Here is a 26745-nt window from a genome sequence, read left to right on the forward strand (position 1 = left end):
AATGTCAAGAATAGCGGAGCTGTTAGAAATAAAAATTCAGACAATTATTAAGCCACTTATTAGCAAGATTGATAAACTCTCTGCAGAGATAAAGAAATTGGGAGGTACCCAAAATGTATTAGCAGATGCCATAGGAAATGTTTTAAGTAATGTCAGTAAGGGCCACGATTGCCCAAAGGAAGACAACGAATCTGGGTCAACATCAGACATTACCCCACCAGGGCCAACTCTTCCACAATGCCCACAAACTGGCCATATTATTAATGACCTACCATTAGAAGCTCCAATTGTCCAATTAATTGATTCATCACATGCCATAGTGCCCCCTACCCTAGAAGATAATTCCACACAATTTGTAGTTGAAGCTTCACCACTAGTGTTAGTGCTAGCTAATACACCAATACTAGCACCGGGTCAAATTGAGTCAGCCTCGTCACTAACAAGCAAGGCATTATACTGGCTGTCAAATAACATGCGGATAGCACAGGGGGGAGAACAACGTCTGGCTGATGAAATTAAAATGGTAAGGAGGGTTGGATGGATAGGAAATAAGCAAAAAAAATGGAAGGGCGACTGTGTGATTCTAAATGTTGCTACTCCAGCTGCTCTTCCTGATATTCTATCCAACATACTTCCACCACAAAGAAGAAGTAGTTCCATAATCCCCCTTACATTAGAATTTTTTTATAATGAATTGCAAAAAGCCAATAATTATAAGCCCCCGAAACCAGCTTGGTTAGTGAGAGATAATGGATGGGGTGGGGGACCTACAATGTGTGACATGAACCATGTTTTCAAAAATAGGGCTGGCCAATGGCAAGTCAACCAACACAACACCCCTCGTCACATTACTCCAGGACAAAACTTGAATTTAATGGGTAGACGAGGGCTCGCTATACCACCAAATGACTGTGGAATTTTAGGTAGTGTTGGTTATAACGGAGGATGGCCAGGTATGCAGCAGAATCTATTGTACCCTAACACCCCGGCACCTATAGGTAATGGCAATTATAATGGAGGATGGCCGGGTACTTACCAGAATCCACCGTTTCCTACCACACCTGCACCTAGATGGAATGTACCTGTAAATGGTTGGGGTTTTGGGGCCCCATCTTATAATTGGGAGTCAGCACTTCAAATAGATTTGAAGCTTTAGCTGGTTTAGCCGATTGTGATTGACTTGATGGAGGGGTTTCGACAATGTCATGTGGCGCAAATTATACATATCCTGGGTTGCTTTCTGAAATTGTACCAAAACAGATTGCACTTGTCGAAAATCCTCAACAGTTATTGTATCCTGTAGACACAATGGCACGAACACCACATCTAGATGTAACTGGATCAATGACTCCACAGCAGGTAACAGAGGAACTAGGGGTTTTGGATTTAACAAAAATTATCTGTTGGAACATTGCAGGTCTGAAAAAAAACCTTTCAGATCCGGCCTGGCATGATTATCTGGCTAGTGGGGACTTAATTATGTTCCAGGAAACTTGGGGGCTTGAGAACTATTTTAAGGTTGGTTATAGATCCTTTTTCATCCCCGCAGTAAATATAAATGGGGGAAGACCTTCTGGGGGCCTAACGATCTGGGTAAAAATTACAAGAGGCCTGTCCTTCAAGCAAATTGATACAAATAATCCCGACCTGTTATTACTTGAGTTAAAAAACATTATGGGTTGTAGCATATACGTGATCAACATCTATAGTAGACCACATCGATCATGTAGAGAATCGCCAGTTGTAACCCATCTGAGTAATATTGTGGCAGGGTTTGATCAAAACGCAAAAATGATTATAGGTGGTGACTTCAACAGAGGTTTTGAGCCTATCATAGGTCTAGAAGACATCTATAAGGAAGAGGACAGTGCCAACAATATCCCTTTAGTTGACACAAATTATAAAGCACCCTGTACAGTGAGTGCCTTACAACTATTGAATCTGACTCTAGAATCAGGCCTACGTGCCTGTAATGGGCGGTTGCCATCAGACTCCCCCAGCAAACCAACATTTACTAGAGGGGTGAACCACAGCTATTTAGATTATTTGTTGGTTTCCTTGAATTTATGACCCATGACCATCGACTTAATGGTGGATGATCGCACAGAAAGTGATCATTATCCCCTGATCTTATCTGTCCAGACTCAGATCTTCAAAACCCTCAATAAAAGCGTTAGTAGTACAGTATCCTTGCCACAGGACCCTCTAGTGGCAAATAACCGTAGATCCCTGAAGTGGCCAGTGGTATTAGACAATTCAAAAATCATTAGCCAAATTTATAATGTATTTGTGAGGCATATGTCTGCCCTCTTAGGAAACAGTACTGTCATCCAAAATCCTCGTCTGGTAGAATCCCATGAACATCTAACTAACCAACTTGGTGAGATCCTGACCAGGGCGGTAAAAAGATCACATAACGCCCGAAAGAGCAAACAAACCGGGATTACCTGGTATAACCAGGAATGCCGGAAAGCTAAAGCAGATCTAATCACAGCAGTCAGGGGGGATTCAGTGGATATTGTGAGAACTAAGAGAGTTCAGTACAAAAGAACCTTGCTAATGGCCAAAAAAGAGTGGGACGAAAGGGTTTGGTCAGATCTGCTGGACGCATGTAAGTGCAAAGACCAGACCTCCTTCTGGAGTCTCATTGCTAGAGGCACCAGGGGGGCGACTGAATGCAAAGATAAATTTCTAGAGGAGAAAACATGGGTCGAGCATTTTACCTCGTTATATTCTTGTGAAAGCCCAAGTGAGATTGAAAGCTGGGATAGTTTGCAGGCTCCCCTCGTAGCCCATGATACACCTCTTGTCTTCTCTTAGACAGAAACAATTCTAGCAATCAAGGCAGTTAAGACTGGGAAAGCGCCAGGCCCTGATAAAATACCAGGTGATCTTTGGAAACACGAAAATTATATTTGGGCTCCTTATATCAATTTATTATCAAATGAAATCGCTTGTGGAGCTCCTGTTCCAGAAACCTGGAAGGGGGCGGAGATTGTAACACTGTTCAAAAAGGGTGACAGGTCTAACCCTTCGCACTATCGGCCTATCAGCCTAATTGACGTGTTGCAAAAAATGTTTGCCCGACAAGTTCTTGGTCGGCTCCCCTCTTGGATTGAAGAACATTCTATTTATACAAAATACCAGGCAGGTTTTATATCAAAGATAAGCACTGTAGACCAGGTTTTTAGATTTTTATGTCTAGTCTGGAAATATACGATTATAAGAAGTTCCCACATATACGTGGCTTTTGTTGATTTGAAGGCAGCTTTTGACATGGTTCCAAGGGCAGCCCTATGGAAGTCACTAAGTAAGATGGGCGTCCCTGTGAATATCCTTCAAATTTTAATTAGACTCCATGAGAATAATTATGCACGAGTTAGATGGGGACCAAATGGAGAAGTCAGTGAGAAAATAAAAGTAGCAAAAGGGGTAAGGCAGGGGTGTGTAATGGCACCTACCTTATTCTCCTTGTACGTCAATGACATTCCCGATACTCTTTTGGGCTGCGAGCATGACTCTCCCAAATTGAGCGGGCAAGCCGTTCCGGCATTGTTGTTTGCAGACGACACGATTTTAATCTCTCAGACACCTAGGGGGCTCCAAAACCTTTTAAACACTTTTAGTTTGTATTGTCATGACAAGGAATTAGAAATTAATTCCTCAAAAACAAAAGTTATGACAATCAACCCTCATAAAGGTTTTAATAAGGTTTTTAAGATAAATAATGAACCCATTGAAGAAGTCCCCAATTTTAAATACCTGGGCATTATTTTAGACAGCCACGTTACATGGAAGACACAATTGGAGAACTCAAAACTAAGGCTGACCCAAAATCAGTGTCCGATTTTAAAGAGGCATAAGAATAGCCATGTTAAAGCAGTCTCACCAGCCATTGAACTATTTAAATACAAAGTACAATCTTCCTCACTTTATGGCGCGGACCTTTGGGCCTATGCCTCAAAGGATACTTTTCGAGTGAGGGAAAATTCCTTCATTAGGCAACTTTTAGGGATACCTGGGTCAACACCACTGACACCGGTTTTATGGGATCTTAACTTTCGACGTACAGATGACTATGCTTCTCTTCGTCCGCTCCTTTATTGGATCCGTTTATGGTCCGTTGAGGAGCTGACTGATTATAGAGAAGCATTGAAAGAGATATTGGCCATAAGGAATATAACGTATTTGCCATGGTTAGAGTACGTCAAAAAATGGTTTGAAAAACTAGGGTTAAGTGACTTCTGGTTTGATCCTGATTCCCTCACAAATAGTTCAAAAAAGATCTTGAAGCAAAGGTACTGGGATTACACTAGAGACTCAGTACTATCAAACCCCAGAACAGGGACTCTAACTTCGAAATTTTTCGAAATTAAAATGACTATGCAATTAGAGCCCCTTATGGATGAAATTTACCCTCCACTGGCCAAAAGCCTATACTTAAAGTTCCGGTATGGTATTTTACAATTAAAAGAAAGGACAACCAGCTGGAACTGTAATAAGGGGTTGGCCGGGGCCGCTGGCTCTAATATATGTGAGCTATGCGAGATGAGGCTGATAGAGGATGAGTCCCATGTTTTATTCATATGCCCAGCATACCTTAGAGCCAGGAAAAAATGGCTCAAACCAATTTGTAAAAGGCTAGGCTTCAGACAAATTAAGGTTGGATTTAGAATTTTTAAGGGAGACACTGCACAACCGATTGTGTTCAGCCTAAGTCGTTTTCTCTTATGTGTAGCCTTGATTAGGAGGATGAAAAACCTAAAAACCTAATGAAACAGGCTACTCCACCATGTTTCTGAGTTATTGTTAGCTGCTAAATGCTGTTTGCTTCACTGTCCTGATGTGTATTCTTCTTTTTAACAAAAAAACAGATGTTTAATTTATTTTTTTATCAAATTTGTATAATTAGTGTTCTGTATACTGGAGGGGCCAATCATGATCTAGTCAATTTTAAGTGGATGACTTGAAAAATGAACTGAATTTTAGGTATTTTTAAGCAAAGGAAATGTGTTGATATTTTTACCCACTGCTACTGTATCATTATGTATTATATTATATTATGATGTATTTTGATTGAATGTCTGTATCTTACAAGGTTTTTTAAACCGAATAAAGATTGAAATGAAATGAAATTACCAACTGTACATGCCCAAGGCAGGCCAAAGTCTTCTAAATAACAGAGTCTCTATTGGTACTGTCCTCCAAGTGAAAACTGAATTACTCAAGATGGTGATGTTACTATTTGCCAAGTGGGGCTCTATAAAATTGGATATTTCGGTAAGGACAGGCATTCTGTATCCTGGGAGCCTGTAACTTATCATTCCCGCATATGAGATAGTAGGGGAGATTTTGGTATTAAAGTATAGAGTTTCACAGGAACTACTGCATAAATTTGACTCCAGTTGACCTTGATACTGTACATTGTATACAATAGCCAGTCCTCCTCATGGCCAACATACTCTGTCAAGTCTGAGGATTGAATAATCGATTGGATAGCATCCCCTAGTTCAGGGCCTGTGGCATCATTCGCCCACAACTCTGTGATAAATACACAGTCCAGGTCGTGAGTAAATTTAAATTTAGCAAATTCAGACTTCTCTTTAATCAGTGAACTTGTATTGGTTAAGAAGCCTTACGTTTTACATCTCACCCAACTGGTTCCTTAGAGGGCATTGCTATTTTTGTGCTGTTATAGGACTTCTGTGGGGAGCTGGCAGACGAGGGAGTACTCCTAAAGCCAAAGGTATCACACATGCAGGATCTTCAAACGTACATTTCTGCAAATCCGAATTATGGGCATGAGAGGTTTACCAACTCATCATATCTTCAGTCGTTGTTCTCGAGAGTAGATAGAATTTGGGGGCCATTCTGGGCAGGCAAGACAAGGGGTCCGGGAGCAGAAGGGCTCGCCTTTGGTGTGTGTCTGCGCCGTAGCCACCATTTGTAGAGGAACATGCTTTTACAGGCTCCTCCCCCTTACGTCTGATTGGTTCCCTGGTGATCAATTAATGCCCCCCTACAGGCAGCTAGCGTCTTTCAAGGCAGAGGGAAAAATGCAAAGGCGGCAACAGAACAAAAGAATGTAATTCGGTTTTAATAAGAACGTTTCAGGTATTTCAGTTTTTAAAAGTGAAAGCGGGGGTTTTCTTTAAAATACAATAAAAAACCTCAGAGCAGCATAGGTAGCTATGGCTGGTGCGTCTGCGCCGTAGCCACTATTTGAAGGGGAGCGAGTTCTTACAGGCTGTGCCCCCTTATGTCTGATTGGCTTCCTGGTAATCGATCAATGGCCCCCTAGACGCATCAAGCATCTTTCACAGCAGCAGAAATAGTGCAAATGCGGCAACAGAGAAAAAAATGTAATTCAGTTTTAAAAATACGTTTTTAGGTATTTTAATTTTAAAAAATAAGGTTTCAATCTTTAAAATACAATTTAAAAACAGATAAGCACTGCAGTAGTAGTTTTTCTGTGTTATTGGCCTTGGAGGGCTGAGCGGACCTTCTCTGAGCCTCTTATTTTCCATAAAAAAATGAAAGGCCTTTTACCGCCCCACGTGCACTGCGTAGCAGCAGGACTAGCCCACGAACACCTCACCTGCTACAGACACACAGAATGAAGAAATGTTGACAGATTCTGGCTCAGTCTAAACCTGGGGGTAGCTGTGACTAGGGTGCGTGGTAGACATCACAGACCTGTCAACTCACACAGTGCCACTGTGAGCCACACAATATCGGCTTCTTTCCCACAGCCACCTGCTGAGGAGCCGATATCACACAGTGGGAGGGAAAACAAACTGAAAAACGCAGTTATCAGCTCATTACAAGCTCGTTTAGGGAGGCATTAAACTTCCAACATCCATTAAGATGTGTAAAAATAGCCCAGGACATTGGCACCAGCTTCAGCAAGCTTTTTTTCTATTTTTTTTTGGAGGAGAGGGTTGGGGTGAGAGCAGCGACAAAGTTGCCACAGACGTACTTCTCGGCACGAGGCCCCACCCACTCCTCACTGTAAAACTTTTGTTTTTGTTGGTAGGCCTGCCTCAGCAGCTCTGACTGCCAACAATACATTCATATACTTAATTGCTTTGTTCCACTTGCAATAGTGTCTCTCAAATTGTCACACATAAATCACCAGAATGTCAAACATATGTTCACTGAAAATATGGAAATGTCACACATAAACAAACTGAAAACTTGGCTGCTGTGTATGCTCCACTGGAGGGTCAAACACAAGAAGTGTAACAAGTAACAAAGTTACACCCATCCCCAAGAAGCCCAATGCGGACTTATCAGAGCCATACAACTTCCGACCTATACCCAGCAGCAATTGCTTGAAAAATGCGTTCACTCGCAGCTATGCAAACATATTGAGAAATATCAACTCCTGGATTTCCATCAGTCAGGATTCAGAGCAGGGCACAGCACCGAAACGGCACTAACTCACATTGTTGATGACGCTGTGAGAGCCCTCGATCAAAGTGTCCTTTGTCTCCTGATCCTTTTAGACCTGTCCTCAGCGTCCGATACCATCAAACACAAAAACTTGATTGATCCCCTACAACATAGGATGGGATAGTCAGGCCCGGTCCTAAACTGGTTTTCCTCCTTCCTTCTCAACCAAACGCAAAGGATCAAAGTTAATCATGCCCTCGCTTCCAGTACCTCTGTCCTTATTGGAGTCCCTCAAGGTTCCACGCTCTCCCCCACTCTTTCCAACCTATTTATTGAACCTCTTGCAGTCATTTTGAACAGAGCCAATATCCAATACCACATATATGCGTATGAATTGTACCTGAAGATCTCCTCGCAAGAGGACATAAAAAGGTTAAACACTGAACATGCCCAAACTCAACAATGGCTAGCTCAGAACCATCTCCTACTAAATACTCTCAAAACGGAATTTCTGTTGATCACCCCACCTAATCACTCAGCTCCTACCCTAGACTGGATTAAACACCTAACTGCTCTGAACTGCACTCCTCATGTTGTAGACTCTTCCAAATCTTTAGGCATCACCTTGGATAAACAGCTAAACATGCAGGCACACATCAGTGCGACTAATAGGGGAGCCAATTTCCAACTCAAAACACTAAAAAAAAAAATCAAACCACTCCTCCCTCCCGAAGATCTCAGACCGGCGGATCAATCCCTGATTATCCCAAGATTGGAATACGGGCTGGTGACCCTTGCAGGACTTCCCAAAGCTAGCCTATCCCCTCTCCGAGCTGCACTGAATGCATCGGCCAGGCTTTTAACTGGTTCTAGGAAATTTGATCACATTTCACCCAACCTTTTGCAGCTAAACTGGCTATCTATTGAAGCAAGAATACGACTCAAGATAGCCGGTCTGACTCATAAAGCCATACACTACAATACCCCATACTATCTAGCTAATAAACTTGAACTATCGGGCTCCAAGAGGAACCTCAGAAGTACGTCCACCTTTCTCCTGAAACCTCCAAGATTCAAATAGAAAAGATCGTACAACCGTGCGTTCTCCGATCTTGCTCCAAGAATTTGGAACTCCTTGCTAACAGAGATCAGATAAAATCCTTCCACTACTTCCTTTAAAAAACTGGTTAAAAGACTACTAATGAACGAACGTTACGGAGCTGATCATATTAGTGTGTTCTGTTAATAACCAAAATCTTGAAATATTTCTCCCTGTTGTTCTATGACATTTTTTTCCTTTCTTTTTGTTCTAATCCTAGACAGCCCCTTTAACTGCCTCAACTGTTGATTGTAAGATTTTTTTTACTCGTAGCGCTAAATTGCACCAACGATACTAATGTAATACCTTCCTTATGTTCTGTATAATTGAGGACTACAACGCTGTACAGCGCTCTGATACCCCCTTGGGTCTTGTTCGCGCTCTATAAAAGTTTCTAAATAAATAACGAAAGCAATAATAAACAACCAAATGAGACTGACAATTAATCAAACAAACTGTTAGTAACGGGTTGGCCCAAAGCCTGCTGTAAGTTTTGACATTGTCCACAATCGATCTTTTCGACCTAACAATTAAACGTTTGGTAAAGAAGCTATGCTCTAGGGGAAGGACAAACACAAGAAATGGAATAAAAGCCATTTAATAAGTATGCAAATGAGACTGACAAAAAAAGGCAACATATTTATAAGCAAGTTTGCCCCAAAGCCTACTGTAAGTTTTGATATTGTCCAGAAGTCTTTTTGACCTAATAAAGTAGCAAACACAACAGCTACAATAACATCACGTCTGGATTGTCATACCAAAGTACCATGCAGTCATATAAATAAGTACAATAAAGCCATAAAAACTTTTTATGTACGGGAGAGGTGAGTGCTAGGACTGTCGTTCTTTTGGAGGATATGTGTATCTGTAAAGAGGCCAACACTGTGGGGTGAGAGAGAACGGTTTCTACTGTAAGGAGGCAGCCCTCACCTGGGCAGATCCTTTACCAAGCCCTGTAATTCGGAGAGGAGCTGGTAGTGCCTCTCCTGCTGCAGCGCCAGATCCGCTGGCTCCTCATACACGCCCGGAAACCCAGCCATATTTGGCCGGGGTAGAGACCATGGAAGACACAGTGGCAGTAGTACTATTTTTATAGGGATGGAGGCCTTAAAATGTTAGAAATAGGTAAGGCCCGCGGGGAATTCATGGAACCAAGCTACGACATCTATGAATAGGCGGAGCCCAGCCTGGAAAAAGCACTACAATCAGAGTGGTGCATCGCGTTGTACATCCTACTAGAGGGCGCAGGAGGCGGGGCTTGTGATGACTTCAGTGCCTCCTAGAGGCGGAGCTTGCTAGAAAACAGATAGGCATAGGAAACCGCTGCCCACGCCTGCACTCACGTTATTGGGCTATATACAATGGAAAGAGAAGGGGGACTATAATAGCGGAAGCGGTCATGCCACCATCTTAACCTATTGCACATTTTATTTTCTGGAAATTAAGGTACAATAGAATACAATTTTGTCCATGCTGGCTCCATAACGCTGTTCCTTACGAGTAAATCTAGCCTTATCCACGAAGTTGAACAAAAAATGTTACAACGTTGTACTCAGTCCTATTATCCTTTAGATTTTGTTTTTTTGCTATTGTGATTATAAATATGAAACTAAGATTGTATTTATGTATTCCATCATTGTTTTTATTGATATGATTTATGCGAACACGAGCTCCTTTTCTAATGCCCATTCCGCTCCCCATGAATTGTCTGTTCCCTGAGTATATTCCTGTTGCTTTCCTGTATGTATGTCCACTCTGTGCTCTTTAAGACGTCCATTTTCTATGTCTATGCCTCTACGGCCAGTCTCCTCCATTGGTGTGTTTTTGACACTTCCTCTTTTCTTGTCTTGTCTATTGCAGCCTGTATTGATGGTATCGGGCCCACCAACAAAAACAAGTTACTCTGGTTTGCGGTGTCTTGTAGGACAGAGAAGTGTCTGCGGAGCATTGGGTTCTCCGACGCAGAACGGCACTCGGGAGAAGACAGCGCGAGTCAAAAAGAGTGTTAAAATTGGAGCGAGCACCAATACCATGCAGGAGACAGCAACCACTCCAGGGGAGAGAGGCCCCAGCCTCTGACAAGTAGAGGCACGGGGTCTCCTCTTTAACATGATTGAGAGACTTACCCCAGACAGGCCTGTTATGGTGAGCTTGCAGAACTGAGGCTCATCTTTCCGGAACCCTGTTTGCGTTCTTGGCTTCTCTCTTACATGTCCTCACGTCTCCATGGCGTGTAAGTCGAAAGTAGCTCCCAGTGTTGACTTTGATCACAGCTGCTCAGACAGCGTTGAGTACCTGACTCTGAACTTTGGCCCATTTGAGACTGTGCATCACTGGAGGAGACTGCCACCCTGTGATGAATTTGTGGGTGCAAGGTAAGTCTTATTACTGGAAAAAATAACACAGATAAACATTGCTTAATTTGTAGCGGTAGTTGCAGGTTGTGGATACTTATTTCTGGGACTTATGCTATATTTCACTTTCTCATTTATTCATTCATTACTTAGAGGAGCTTTCTTTATGTTTTTTTGTAATCTACTTAGTCTCACGTTTCTAAAACTAATTTAAACGATGTAGTAACTGTCTATACCCGACCACCTTGTCCATAGTCCCTTGTGGGTATCGTTAGCCTCTTTGTTTCGGTTCAGACTACTACATTGAATCTGATCTTATTTATTATTGTCCAGAGAAGGTTCACTTATTTGCAGTTACTTCATGCATGTATTTGTCCATTCATTCTCATCAGCAACCAAAAAATGTACTCTTCGTTAGGCTCTCGTCAGTCTCTTTCCCACTCTCACTTATCGGAATAATCTGCCATTTGGTGGTATTATTGGCCACTGTTTCACGTGGCGGTGTTAACGTGTTAAGATGCCCAGAATCCAGCATGTACCAGCCCATACCACCACACTTGGACGTGTCACTTACTTGCCTTATTTGGTATTTTCTGTTGACAAGCGAGGATGGAAATCTGCTTTGTGGTCTTTGATAGCATGTTAACCTGATGCACCTCACCTTGCGTCTTCCTTTGGTTAGCTGTTTCTCTCTTATAGAAAAACTATTTTCAATTTGAAGATGAATCCCTTTCTCATAACGTGAAAGGTGCACCTTAACTGATGCCTTTCATGTAATTATTTGGCTTTTGTGTCCCTATCCGGCTAAAACTATTTGCCTGATAGCGACATACATTAGTTCAAGTATCCCTAATTGTCTTTGGTTTTATGGCTTACGTGTATGAATGGCCTTTTACCACCCACAGTTTTGGTATTTAGTGGACAGCCCTTTGAACTTGGAGGTGTTGCTCCAAGAACAAAATCATACAGACAAAAAAAAACCTGATAAGTGGAGTAATGCTCGGAGCATTAGCTATTAAAAAGATCAGTGAAATTCAGACAGTACATACAATTCTATTAAGTGTTTTTTAATTAAAAAAATAGAATTCAAAAGTAATTTATTAACAAAGCTTTGCAGTCGCATGGCAAATTGGGGCACATATGGCAGGCCTATGCATTCATCTATATATATATAAAAACCAAAGTATGTCAGTTTGTCCTTTATGCATTACTACAGCATTCATCCGATCGGCATGAAAGTTTGGGAAGTTGTTGAATACATCCCCGCAAAGGTTTCTGGCTAAAAAAAAAGAAAAATTGTTAAAAGTTGTTGAGTACACTCCCGCGAAGGTTTCTAAAAAAAAAAACAATTGTTAAATATCGGCCCCCCCAGGGCCCTCATAATCTTTCCAATACTGAACGTTTACACTTTCCGGTGCGACTTGCTTTTGCAATGACCATCAACAAAGCACAAGGACTATCGCTGCAAGTGTGTGGACTAGATTTGGCGAATCCGTGCTTCTCACATGGACAACTGTATGTGGCCAGCTCATGCACCAGAAAACCTTCGGATTTATTCGTCTACGCACCAGACGGAAAAACAAAAAATATTGTGTATCCACAAGCACTTGAATAAAAAAACAGAATTAAAACAACACTTTGAAATGTTTTCCATATTAAAATGAATACGTTTCAATAAAAATGACACAATGTAAATTGAATGTTATCATAACAAGTTTCCTTAAATTTCCTTTCTTCTGAGATCGCAGCAACGCGTGACGGGTAAGCTAGTTAACCATAAAACTATTAACCATATTAAGTAAAAATAAATACATATGTCCCAAGACCAGAAAAGGGCATAACTGAGTAAGTACAGTAAAACTTCGGTGTGTGATATAAAAACAAAATCACTACGCTTGCCATTGTAAAATTTCATAGTAAAAGAAGACCGATATTGAACCCAAACAAAACATTATTGTTCCTGCAAGAAAGATACAAAATGAGTTTTCCTCTGCCTAGAGGAGAAACACAAATATAATTGGCATGTTGTAATATAATTGTTTATGTAATTTGTACTTCCACAGTTATTTCGATTATTTTTGAGTTTCATACAGTGTACACTTTCGCCCTTATTATTGTAAGGCTGAATTACCTTAGCTACCTATCTCTATTTATCAAAATCGTTCCTGAACTATTAATATATAGGATTCGCTGTCTCGAAATGCAAAAAGATATGTCGCATAATTGTTAGGTTTACCACTTTCTTGGCATTCTGTGGGTTTTGCCTAAACAACTGTCAGTTTCTTAAGAACAAGGACGTGGAACACTTGCACTTTTACCTTACTTGCTATATACAAGAAACTTTCCAGGTAGAAGAGGCGGTTTGTGCCATTCTACTGCCACCCTGGGATTCTCATCATTAGTGTTTCTTTTATTGGGTATGCCTGTATAGGGGGCTAGAAATCATCTATTCCTACAGCTACCACTGCTGTCCCTACCTGTCCTGACTTCAGTGCTAAACCACCTTACAGAATATTGTCACACATGGCTGTGCATTCCCTCCTTGAGAAATTATTAGTGTTTTTTTTAATCTGTGGCATTCTGATTAGTTTTTATTGTGTATTTCTTAAAAAAAGATATGAGTGACTAAACTCATCTTTGTATTTATTTTAAGTGTCTCTACGGATGCTGAAGAAAACTTATGGTTGGCACCTTACCAAGAATGAGCAACATGTTTCACTGCTTATGTTATTTTGTCAATTTCATCGGCTCTAAAATTGTTTGGCCTACACACTTACAGAACTGCATGTGTGTGATGTTATCTATGTGGCATTTCAACTCGGGATTCTCCACAACACTTTTTTTCGGGAGGTGTTTGTGTAGATTATACTGTTTGCTCTTCCACTCTGTTTATGCTGTGGTCGGCTTCTACTAGCTTTCTCATATGGTATTTGTTTCTAGAGTTATGCATGTGTCATTCTTTGAGGCAATCAGTGACCATTAGGGCCAGCTGCCAAGAGCTTTTCTCCATTTTTATGTTCTGTGGGCTGGAGAGGCACTGACTAAAAGGGTTTTGGTTGCAGAGATCCCCTCACAGAGAAGCTGAGATTGGCATATTTTCCGTCCACAGTGCGTAAACATGGGGAACAACCTACTAGCATTGGCATCCTTGCTTACTGACTTGCTAATACGATGCCTGGTTAATATGGGTATACATCCTACAAGATTTTCAATGTAGTTGGTTCCTTTCAAATTTTCAAATGCAGTGCAAGATCTTATAGCTGGTGCCCTGGGTATAACTGTCCCTATTTCTGAATATAAGTTGACTCTCCAAGTCAGAGATTCAGTTCACCTTTTGACTTTGAAGTACTATGCACTACCACAGAAAACAAGCATTTGCAATGCATCAGGTCTCACATTTATGTGAGTTTGAGCTATTAGCATTGTAAATGACAATGTATTTTATTTATGTTTTGGTTTTTGAAAAATAAATAAAACACATTGTCATTTACAATGCCAATAGTTTAAACTTGCAAATGCTTTTTTGTTTGTTGAGCGGACAGTCTTGTCACAGCACACCACTCATTCATGAATTCATTAATTAACCATGCTCTCAGCCACTAATTCATTCATCCATCAATGCATTCACACATCCATCCATCCGTTCTCACATTCCCCCACTCACCGATCAGACACACAAATTTGCCTGCTTCCAAAGGTGAAATATATGGGTGAAATACGCTGGACATCATGCAGTGGACATGAGGTGTTCCCACTAAATATGTAATTGTAATGGTCCGATAACTTGCGTAACCAGCACCCTGGCAATTATCAGGTCACTTGCAATAGGGTGGAATGTAGGCTGGTGTGGCTTTTTGTAATCAAAATAAATCGGTCAACAGGGGGCTACCTCTGCTGTGCTGCCCATACACAAAATGCAAGACCTATTGTTCAAAGTGGGGTTTCTATATTAATATAGCCATCTAAAGTAAACAACGAGCATGGCGTCAATGATTAAAGAGTCTGCACACGGAAAATGAACTAGAGCAAACAAAACACGAACGCTTCTCACTACAGTGCAGGCTAACATAACAAGAGAAAGGCTTGATGCGTAAGAAATAAAAAGTTCTACTTACAGGATGGCCTCTCGCAGCATGCCGCTTCTTATGCCATGCAAGACTAAACAAAAGCACTTGTTTACTAAAAGACAACATATGGATGCTCTTTTAGATGATCAGTACAGGCGCACATGAACAATGGCGGCTCCAGCCCCTCCCGCTATGCTTTAATTGCAGTTTAAACAAGGAAGGCACCACAAGGTACTTTACATAAAGCAACATGTTTTAGCAAAAATTCTGCGTGGGTGCGTGTATTTCGTGGTTCTGTGGATATGACCTCTCAAAAGGGGATTCTTGCCCCCACAAGGTGATGAGACGTGTGGGAGGGAGGCTGGCCTCTCAGAGGACTGGACACTTGCATAATTTGGGGATGTGTCTCGGGGCTCAGTGGGGAGCAAGTGACTGACCTGTCGGAAGGCACAGGAGTTTACCCCACCACAGGTCTGTTTGTGTGAAGGCTTCTATCGGGAGGGGGTGACCTCTCAGAAGCCACTGATTCCTGCCCACCATGGGTCAGTGTGTATGGAGGGTGAGTGGGGCCATGGAACTGATCCCTCAGAAGGAAAGTTACATCTAAAGACACTCTCTGTCGTCGGCGTGTTCCTTCCGAATCACTGGTGCACGTGTACTTCCGAGACGATTGTACCCGAGGCATTTATTAACACAAATGCAATAGCCAGTGGTGATTGCTTGCAAACTGCGTGGTATGTTCGATTTGGTACACCCTGTGATTATTTTGAATGCTGAACACCAATTTCCGGACACAGCCTGTGTGTTTAAAACATTACCACGTTTGGGCACCGTACTGTAAATACGTATGTCATTTGCATAAATACAAAAGCGGGCGCATGGTCTGGACACAGCCTGTGTGTTTAAAACATTACCGTGTTTGGGTGCCGTACTGTAAATAAGTATGTCATTTGTATAAATACAAAAGCGGGCGCATGGCGCAAGCAGCAACAGGCGGAAAAGCACATGCGGGTACAAAGCTGCAATAAAAGTAGTCCTTAAATGGAATACTTACACAGTAGTTGGTCGGTGCTGCTGCCTGCAAAACGGGAGCAAAACGGAAGTGACGTTTCACATCGTGAGTCAACCATAAGCAAGATAAGAAAGAGCAATGCAATGTTAAACAAATGGCGAGCAGCAGGCCATATTAGCCGCCTATAGGCGGAGTTTCACTCAACATACAGATTACTTGATGCCTCGGAGATGCAGTACATGGCTGCCTATGCGAGACCTAAAAATGATACAATCAGAAGTACAATTTTGCTACAGCCCTTTGAGTCCTAAATCGGATCCTTTGATAGGGTGAGAAAAGGGTGGTGTTGCTTGAGGCTCTGGAAGATAGAATAGATTGTGCACTTCAAACCTGACCTGCCAAACCACAGCCACTGTGAAGGATTGGCTACATTGAAGGTTGCTGCAGGGCGTTGCTGTCTAAAGAAATAGGAGTTTGACAAAAATCAGAGTGCTGTTGCCGCTACCCAGTCTAATTCCCTGTAACCAGATGGAGATTCATTGCCTGCTTTGCTCTCATCAGTCCCCCCATGAGAGAGACCACCCCTTTGTGGTATGCCAAGCAAACGAGGGAAGAGCTCAAGAGCACATGGGTGAATTGCAACCTTTTCTTGCTTTTCTTCTCTTGTGACCGATATCTCATTTGTCTTGGAGGCCAGAGGTATTCAGTGACTGTCCACACTTTCCCCTCTCACCAATTGTGGCGCCAATATGACTGTAGGAAACCTGCCTTTCTGTGTGGTCACCCCGTGTTGTTCACCTTTTGCTGTACCCTATAATTTTGCTGGCTTTAAAACTCTGTGGAATTTAACTTTGTTAACAGCACCAATAGAAAATGCGTGTGCTCCCTGTCTAAAGATGTTTGAATTGGCAATGTCATAGTTGGTATTTATGACTTATCTATAAATCACCTACTAGATGGTAAAAGATTTGTAGAATTTGTAGAGGTGGACCTCAGCAAGGCCTACCAGTGCTAGGTGTTCGCCCTTCTTTGCACCTAAGTCCTCAGACTGTGGAAAAGTAAATTTTGTCATGTTCTGTGTCCCTACGTGTCATCCATCATATGTTATGTGTGCATGATTAAATATGCATATGTATTCCCCATGTCTGATTAATGACGCAATTACAGTTGTGTCCACCTCTAGTATGCCAGTTTCCAGTCCTCGTGAATACTACGAATATCAGGCCCATGTAAAGTAATGTTGCCACGTTTCCCAGTGTGCACGTTATTCCATTATAAAGTCCCCGTTTCTAGGCCTCAACAGGGCCTGGACATCAGATTCAGCTCCTGTCTCCTGAAGTCCTCGCTGAGGAGCGATACAGCCCCCACCTGTATCCTCGACCTTTCACTTACTTCCTGCCTCGCAGTGCCCGGTGCAGCTTGGCTCTGCCTCTGAGTCTGCCAAAAGTATGTTATAGTTCCAGTTATCAGTTCAGTCCTCCTTCTCTGCATTCCTAAGCTACTGAACTGCATCAATAGTTTCCGTCATTGTCTAGCCTTCTCGTCTCCACGTTAGAGAAATACTGTATTTAATGGTCATTTAATATTCTTCATCACGCACTACATGTAGAATAATGCATGGTCCAGTCTTAGAGTCAGTTAGCCTTTCCCCTCTTGACTTCTAGTTTATATCAACATGTTCCCTAAACATCAGATACTAGATAGGGTTTAGGTACATGTCGCTCCGACCCTCCAGACTTTAGTCTCTGCTCCTAGCACAGAGTTCATAGCCCCCAGCTTCTCCTAGTAACACGTCATTGCCAGCTTGCGCGCACCACCAGGTTAGAGGTCCCGGCTCCTTAGGTAGCCCCCTCCAATGTTTCCGCCCCATTCATGACATATTCTGTTACGTCTGCACCACATGTCTATGTATACGCCCAGTTACACCTACTTTTACTCTTATCTTTCGCGACTGCTACGCGTCACGCCTTCTGCTCCACCCACTGCTACGCCTACTGCAATGTAATGCTATGTGTTTGCGTTATGTATATAAACTCATGTATTGTTATTAAAAGTTAGCGCGCTCATCCCAGATCCAGCCCCGGCAGCTGCCGGGCCCTGCCATCCTATTCCTGTGCAGGTTGTCCTGTTCCTGTCCTTATGCTGTAATAAACCTGCGAAACTCCTACTACCTCGAATCTTGACTCTTATTTATTGAGCTATCTGTTATGATATATGTCTAGTCAAAAATAGGGTATTATTTATTTATTTACCACATAATGGCGCCCGAATAGGGACTTGCCCTTTCCCCACGCGTCGGTGAAGCCACGCCGACCCCCTGACCCTCTGCAGCCGTGACGGAACCATACCGGCCACGTGCAGATATTTCTGCTTCAAGTATCCCTCAGGCCCACGGAGGAGGCGGTCCAGCATCCAAACGAGACGGTGGAGGAACGCGGCGAGTCCCGACCAGAGCCCAAGCCAAGAGTCCAAGGTCCGAGGTATCCGGAGGCCCACCCGTAACTGAAGTCCGAAGTTCGTCGTCCGTCGTCGTAGCAGTCCAGTCCAAGGCCTTCCGTTCTTGCTGCCCGGTGAGTACCATTACTGGGGTAGTATCTAGACAGGGTCAATCTAAATTGACTCTGGTCCGTGGGTAGGTGGTACCCAGGCCCACAAACGAAGTGTTCACCTAGGTGGATACGGGTCTTGATGCGTCCCTTTATGGGACCGGTATGTTCCGTACTGTTTCAGCAGTGCATCCAGTAACTCTAGTCTGTTCCGTTCTCGAGAAATTCTTGTGTTTCTGTTCTCAGTATTCCAGGTAATATTTCTGTCCGAACTGTAATGTTATGATGTTGTTCAATGTATTTCCAATGTCGTGGTATGCCTGAATTGTTTTCCCAATTGTTATTGTTCCTCGTCTATTGTATTGTGTTCCGATTCAAGTTTACAATGTCTCTCTTTTCGAGACTACGTCAGTTAAAAACTAGAAAGGGTTTGTTAGAAGAAGCAGTTCCTGTTCCGCCTAGGGACAGTCCAGGTCACTTTATGTATCAGAAGCATGGCATAAGCGCCATATTGTATCTAGATTTATGGGTAGATTATACCAAACAGTTAGAAGAAAAGTATAGATGGCCCGTATCGGGTACATGGGATGCTGAATGCATCATGCGAGTAGAAGAAGCATTATGGAAAAAGAAAGCTAGACAGTCACAGAAAGACGCCATCGAGTTATGGCGCAAAGAAGCTCATAAAAGAACCGAAAAAGAAATCAGAAAGTCAGAACTAAGTAGAGAATCCCAAGAACGAGCCCAAGAAAGAGAATTAATCGAGATAGGTGAACGAGTTAGAACTGAGCAATCAGATAGACAGAGGCATGCCCTCATTAAGGGTATGTATCCTCTTCTTGCTGAGGGCTTGCCAAAAGCGACCCCGGAGGCATCCAGTAATTTCCCGCCACCATTAGTTCCGACCAAGCTACGTCACAAACCGACCGCAGCTGATATTTTTATTTCGTCCTATTTGGACGACACAGTCCCCGAATATGCAAATCCTGTTCACGCTCCGCCAGTCCCTGTAAATCAGGTAATTCCTGCTCCTCCAGACACCGGGGTGCCCTTAACAGCCCCCCCGGGTCAGCTCGCCATACAAGTCCAGCCCACGTTACAATTACCGACCTTGCCAGGACGAAAAGCATCAGTTGATGATTCCAGTTTAGGGGCCGCAGGGGGAGGTCTTCCTCAAACCCCGCCGCCATACAAACGTTTATCAGCACTCGAATTACATGCTCAAGCATCACAGCGTACTCCTAAAAGTAATAAGTCTGTTGCAGAAATCAGGCAAACCCTTGGCGAATGTGTCTATGACCCAGTTCCAGGCGAGTTTAATATGGTTTTATATTCCGTACGCGTAAGGAGGGTGACCGAGTATCTAGTCACCTTACCGAATATGAAAGAAGATCTAGACAGAATATATCGTTTCATCCGTACAGGGGATGATCCAGAAAGTATTAGTGATGCCATGTCTCAAAGGAAAGCCGAGATTCAGCGCATGATATTAAAGTTCTTAATTAACTGTCTAATAAGAGAACAAGATTACCCGTCTAAAGATCCAGCCGAAATGAAAATCCTGACAAAGTGGAGTGATAATATAGCCGAAGGAAAGCACAATACCATTAGTGCCATGGAAAGTATGTACAAGAAAATCCGTAGAGAGATAATAAAGATACACGAACAGCGTAAAGCAGCACAAGTAAGCGAGAAAGAAAGTACCTCTGATCCTGAAGAGGAAGACGACGAGAATACTGCCAGAATAGCGTATGTAGGAAAACCTAGATTTCCAGATCGCCATTTACGTCTAGAACACAAGTCTATTTTCCATCATCCAGCACCAGAACAAGGTTCCCTAGAACAAGTATTTCAAGCTACCGATCACATTCTGAAATCACGAATCGGTTACAGTGAGTTAAGTACTATGCATGAACAAGAACTAGTCCGATCAGCAGTCCGATGGATTACTGATTCTACCACTTTTCCAGACGAAATAGTGGCACAAATGTTTCTGAAATTGCCCCCAGCCGAGCAACGACTGGTGGGTATGTATATGATTCAGCACCTCATTACTTTGTATGAGGGTCAGCACTCTGATCCAGGTCCGTTACATGATATCCTGAACGAGTTACTCCAGTACAGATGGAGAGGTCTAGGTACCGATTTAAATAGTGTCATTCTAGAACAGCGTCACAAATATAGAACATTCTTGAACCCGCATTTTGTTCATGTCTCACCCCCAGAAAGTAAATCATTCTACATAGACAGACAGAATCCGTTACGAGAAGTCCACCCAGTTAGAGGAACGGGTGGCGAAATGCAACGAGTGTTTGTATACACTCCAATCACAAAGATGGAACTCCTTGAAATGAAGAAATTAATTCCCTGTCATGACAAAGATCCAGCAGGGTTCCATAGAGAATTAAAAGACATGCTCCGTATGGGAGAATACACTTACCCAGATATCATTAAAATGTTAAAGGTCCTGTTGCCCGCAGGGGTGTATGAAAAGCTAAAGGAAAAAGAATGGGAGGTGGGAGAGAAAAAGATCGATTGGACAGTTCTAGAAGCTGAAGACAAGGCACGAGTACCAGGTACCGGTCTTGGAGATAAATGTAAAGAATTACCAGAATTATTGATACAAGTTTTACCCAGATTATTGACAACTAGAAAAGAAGACTGGGATGCAATCTCAGCCTGTAAACAGAAGCAAGATGAAGATATTAGTGATTTTTATTCAAGATTTGAAAAATGTTTCGGTATCAATAGTGGTCTCAAGACAAGTAGTGAGTCATACCCTCACCTTTTTGTTACTAAATTAGTCGAGAATTCAAGCCCACCAATTAAAAATCGAGTTTTGAAAGTCGAAAGTACCTGGCAAGCTAATACTCCGTCCCAGATGCTCCAGATGCTCCAGTATCACCAGAATAGAATCAGGGAAGAGCAAGAACACGAGAGAAAACGTATGAAAGACACGAAAATGAAAGTGCTAGTTGCACAATCTGTTTCTCAAGACAGTCAGAAGAGGGGTCCGAATCAAGCCAGTCATCCTGCAGCTCCCGTTAAAGGGAACTGCAATTATTGTAAACAACCAGGTCATTTTATAAATGAGTGTGCAGTTCTGAAACATAACATAGCTACTGGTAAGACTAAAGAAAGACCACGTCCGCCTAGACAAGAACAAGTTTCACAGATCCCTCAGTCACAGAATGCACCACAGACAGTTACAGCACCGCAGCCTATCGCTGCAACACAGCACGTTACATCGCAGATGTACCAGTATGCACAGTCTGAGTATCCAGAGTACCAGCCATATTCATGAAACAGCCTAGAGAGGGAGGTAGGCTTGCCTCTCATCGAGATACCTGTAGATCAAGAAGGTCCCTATGTTCACAGTCAAGTATTAGGGAAAGACAGAAAGTTCTTGATTGATACAGGGGCAAGTAGGACCACAATTAGTCATGCCGAAGTTCCAGGGGCTCCGCTCTCAGGCTCAAGAAATGTTTCCCTTGGATTTTCAGGAAAGCCCATCGTTAATGAAATATCAAAGCCAGTTACTCTAGAAGTAGGTCCATTGTCCCGCACTACTGACCTGTTACTTACTAAGTCATGTCCAGAAAACCTATTAGGCATTAAGACACTGAAAGAGTTGGGTGCAGTCATATGCTGTTCCCCAGAGGGAATACGTCTGTTCCTACGTGACTTCAAGGGTCACTATGTATTACGAGATTTTGATTCAAGACTGTCTAATGTTCCGCAGCATTTATGGGCGCAAGGTCCAACTGATGTAGGTTACATGCAAATCACACCCTATCGTGTGACTCTCAAACCAGGTGTAGTGTTACCACGAATCAGACAGTACAGATTGCCATCCGAGGCTGTAGCAGCCTTATCCAAAATTATTGACGAGCTCATCGCTCAAGGAGTAGTTGTAGAAACTGACTCCAATGTATGTAATTCTCCGATCATTCCAGTCATGAAACGTACTGATCCTAATGCACCCCCAGTATATCGATTAGTGATTGACTTACGAGAGCTTAATAAATGTATTATCCCGCAGTACCCAGTTGTCCCAGACATCTCTTCCCTGTTAACAGCCATTGATTCCGAAGCCACGTTCTTCACAGTAATAGACCTCAAGAATGCATTTTTTAGTGTTCCAATTCATCCAGACAGCCAGTTTCTTTTCGGATTTTGTCTAAATGGAAGGAGCTATATGTTTACACGAGCTCCTCAAGGTTTCACAGAAAGTCCTAGTATTTACAGTCAAGCACTTAAGAGACAACTAGATAACATTCACATGCCAACTGACACTGCCCTGCTCCAGTATGTCGATGATCTACTGATCACAGCCCGTTCTGAACGTGATTGCGAGCGAGCGTCACTGACGGTTCTGTATTTCCTAGCCGAGATGGGGCACAAGGTGTCCCCTTCGAAGCTTCAATTCTGTGTCCAGCAAGTGGTATACTTAGGACACTTGCTGTCCAAGAGGGGTAGGCAGTTGACACCAGACCGTATCCAGTTAATAGCGAGTCTTCCCCAGCCCAGAACCCAGAAGGAGGTACGTGCCTTTATCGGCCTTACTTCTTATTGTAGACAATGGATTCCCCAGTATGCATTTCTAGCCAAGCCACTGATACAGTTAACGACACAGGAGGCAGCCGTATCGACTGTTCTCCCTTGGACATCTGAACATACACTTAGTTTCAACGAGTTAAAGAAAGCTCTATGTCAAGCTCCAGTTCTAGCTACACCGAACTATAGTAAGCCTTTTACACTTTTCGTCACTGAACGCGAAGGTACAGCATTATCTGTTCTCACACAAGATCAAGCAGGACAATACAAGCCCTGTGCTTATTTTTCGAGCACACTAGATCCAGTCGCCCAGGCGTTGCCTGCGTGCCTCAAGTCAGTTGCAGCCACAACACTAGCTATCAGACAAAGTGATTCCATAGTTTTAGGACACTCCTTGACAGTACAAGTCCCACATTCAGTAGAAGTTCTTTTGAACCGAACACAAACTCAGCACTTGACAATTGCACGTTTAACAGGTTATGAATTGACACTGTTCCAGCCACACATAGAAATCAGACGCTGCAACGTCCTGAATCCTGCTACACTGTTACCATCAGTTAGTTCAAATCCTGCCCCACATGACTGTGTGGAAGTAGTCAACATTACGACGAAGCCAAGACAAGACCTGACAGACATTCCGTTACCAGACTCCGACCTGACACTTTATGTGGATGGTTCATGTATGAGAACAAGTACAGGAGAACTAGTCGCCGCGTATGCAGTGACTACTGACACTGAAGTTATTGAAACACACCGTATTGATATCCTGTCCGCTCAAGCAGCAGAGCTAGTTGCTCTGACACAAGCCTGTATACACGCCAAGAACCAGAGAGTTAATGTTTACACAGATTCACGTTATGCATTTGGAGTCGTACACGACTTTGGAGTGCTCTGGCAGGAGAGAGGTTTCATGACTTCTCATGGAACCAAGATTCAGCATGGTCTCCTTATTCAAGCTCTGTTAGATGCCATACATTTACCGACATCCATTGCTATCATGAAATGCAAAGCACATACGAAAGTTACTGACATTATTTCCCAAGGTAACGATCTAGCAGATCGCACAGCCAAGCTTACAGCACAGACTCCAGACATTCCAGTTAACCAGACACATACTCCAGATCCGACTACATGTATGACAGTTAAGGACCCCACACAAGATGTCATAGATATCCAGTTACATGCTACTCCTGAGGAAATCAAGAAATGGTCCGAACAAGGAGGGGTCCAGACAGATCAAGGATGGTTAACGAAGGGTAGAGCCACATGGTTTCTCCCCGACTCTATGGTTCAAGTCATTATTAATACCGCACATAGTCCAGCACATTTAGGAGAAAAAGCTATGTTAGACAGTATCCAGAACATTTGGTTCAACAAGCATTTACGAGCTGCAGCCAAGCAGAAAGTCCGTACCTGTATGATATGTTGTCAGTTTAATCCAGGTAAAAGTGTCCCGGTGGAACAAGGTGGTTTCCAGCCTCCTGACCACCCTTTTGAAGTCCTCCAGATGGATTATATTCAGATGGAGCGATGTCGAGGTTTCAAGTATGTTCTTGTAGTTGTATGCGCTTTGTCCAGATGGACAGAAGCATATCCAGTCCCAGATTACACAGCCGCGACCACTGCCAAGCAGTTGGTTCGTGAATTCTTCCCTCGATATGGACTCCCTAGAGTCGTATATTCTGATAACGGTCAGCCATTCTCATCTGAACTCATGAAGCACGTTTCCCTGTTGTTAGGGTACCAGTGGAAGTTTCATTGTGTACGCCATCCTGAAGCAGCCGGTCTAGTCGAGAGACATAATCAGACTCTGAAAATTCGAATCGCCAAAATATGTAAAGATAAGGGTGTGGACTGGCTAGTAGCTTTGCCAGTCGCTTTGTTTTATATGCGCATGGTCGCACATTCCAGATCAGGTCTGTCCCCGTATGAGGTCGTATTCGGCCGCCCCCCTAATATGTGGGGTACTCCTAGACCCCGAAGTATTACTGATGTTTCATGTAATATGCTGACAGATTACCTAGCTTCCTTGATGTCTGCCCTCAACTCATGTCGTTCACAGGTTGCTGCCGCATTTCCAGACAATACCGAGGTGGCACCGCACGAGATCGTTCCAGGTTCCATGGTGATGGTCCGGAACTTTGACAGATCAAGTCCGCTGGAGCCTCGATGGAAAGAGCCCCGTCAGGTCCTCCTCACCACCCGTACAGCCGTGAAGTTGGAAGGCCGAAAAGGATGGATACACCTTTCTCACGTTAAACTTTTTAAAGGACTGAAACCCGTCTTTAAAAACATTTCCCAGGATTTTAAGGACTGCCAAAATATTGCTCTTAAGGACTGTCCCGCAAATGACATTGATACAACCCCTCCCTTGGTAGAGAAAACTCCGCAGCAGGAGTATAAGCATAAACTACGGTCTAGTAAAATAAGTCAGTCAGTTTGATTGTCTAAGTCCTCCCCTAGGTGAAACGGTTAGACTGTTTCTGACATGTATAAAATAGACCCCCATAGTGAGAGAGTCAGTCAAAACTCAATTCAATGTATCGTTTTTCTGAGTTTCATATTATTTCTCAGCATTATGATTTCCTGCACTAGTTACGCCTTTTTCCTGTATTTTCCAGTTCTTCATGTAAATAAGTCTGCTAATGTTACAGTAGAGCACACGTTTAGTGATCTGCCTCCTCACGAATATTCATACCGCCTCGCTATGCGTAATAATTCATTTATCCGCATGTTACATTACTCACACCAGACCAGCAATACCACTAATTGTTGGGTGTGTGGTCGACTCCCCCCTTTCCAGACACCGAAGGGAGTTCTGCCACTCTTTCCTTATCCATTTTCACATAATGGTTCGTGTGGAGCATGGTCCACGTTAACGTCATCCTCAACAGATATGTCTTTTCTTAACAGCACATGTTTCCCAGACAAGCAAGGTCTCCCCCATAGAACAGGTTTAGATCTAGAAAATGAAGTGTATAATTTAGGTAATTATTCTTCGAATTTTATGGTCCTGAATGTTCAGTCTGATACTACTCCAGACTTACCTGCTATTTCAGTACTACCAGTTAAAGGCGAATTATGTGTCCGAAATAATGGTTCCGTACACGTAGGACATAGTGATTGTACTACTATTGTCAAGTATAGTGACAGTGGGAAATCTATTTTCAAAGCTTCACGTCATTCTTATTTTGTTTGTGGTCAAACCGCATATGTTCGTCTGCCCCTCGATTGGGAGGGAACCTGTTACATTGCTTTCCTACTGCCACCTGTTTTTCTAGCCCCACCTGACTACCATAGGAATTCCTTCCTAGTACATACTAGACACAAGAGAAATCTCCCGATTGTCGATTATACTGAAACTGCTGCAGAGCAATTCATTGATATTGATAAAGGTGTGTTCCCTTATTTAGGTACAGTTGTAAACAGTAAGCTAATCCGTAGGTTAACAAGAACCCTTGAAGCTGTAGTAGATGAGACTGCCTCTGCTCTAGGTAACTTAACCGAAGAGCAATCCTTTATGAGAATTGTCGTTTTACAGAATCGTCTCGTCCTTGACGTCATACTGGCCGATAGGGGCGGGGCCTGTAGAGTCATCGGATCTAGTTGCTGCATTTTCATTCCAAATAACGCGCCGTCTGTTTATTCAGCTATAACCAGACTCCATAAAATTGCCCATCTGTTACACCAAGATCCAGGCACCTGGACATGGTCC

The 26745-nt window shown here is 42.9% G+C and overlaps 2 protein-coding genes across 4 annotated transcripts in view; one reads left to right on the top strand and one right to left on the bottom strand.

Moving 5' to 3' along the window:
* The window catches only part of LOC144792160 (protein DGCR6-like), a 132890-nt gene extending 123198 nt beyond the window's left edge, over positions 1-9692 (bottom strand). The window contains exon 1 of one of the 2 annotated variants that reach the window (XM_078667054.1): positions 9425-9692. In XM_078667054.1, coding sequence (XP_078523180.1) covers positions 9425-9534 — 110 coding nt within the window. In that variant the 5' untranslated portion in view covers positions 9535-9692. The remainder of the gene's footprint in view (positions 1-9424) is intronic. The other variant, XM_078667053.1, reaches the window with a different exon arrangement.
* Positions 9693-9838: 146 nt separating this feature from the next.
* LZTR1 (leucine zipper like post translational regulator 1) overlaps positions 9839-26745 on the top strand; it is a 212254-nt gene continuing 195347 nt past the window's right edge. The window contains exons 1-2 of one of the 2 annotated variants that reach the window (XM_078667052.1): positions 9839-9940; positions 10355-10869. In XM_078667052.1, the coding sequence (XP_078523178.1) occupies positions 10721-10869 (149 nt within the window). In that variant the 5' untranslated portion in view covers positions 9839-9940; positions 10355-10720. Of the gene's footprint in view, positions 9941-10282; positions 10870-26745 lie in introns of those variants that run through there. The other variant, XM_078667051.1, reaches the window with a different exon arrangement.

Source organism: Lissotriton helveticus, chromosome 11 (assembly GCF_964261635.1).
Source record: "Lissotriton helveticus chromosome 11, aLisHel1.1, whole genome shotgun sequence".
In the NCBI taxonomy this organism is placed as follows: Eukaryota; Metazoa; Chordata; class Amphibia; order Caudata; family Salamandridae; genus Lissotriton; species Lissotriton helveticus.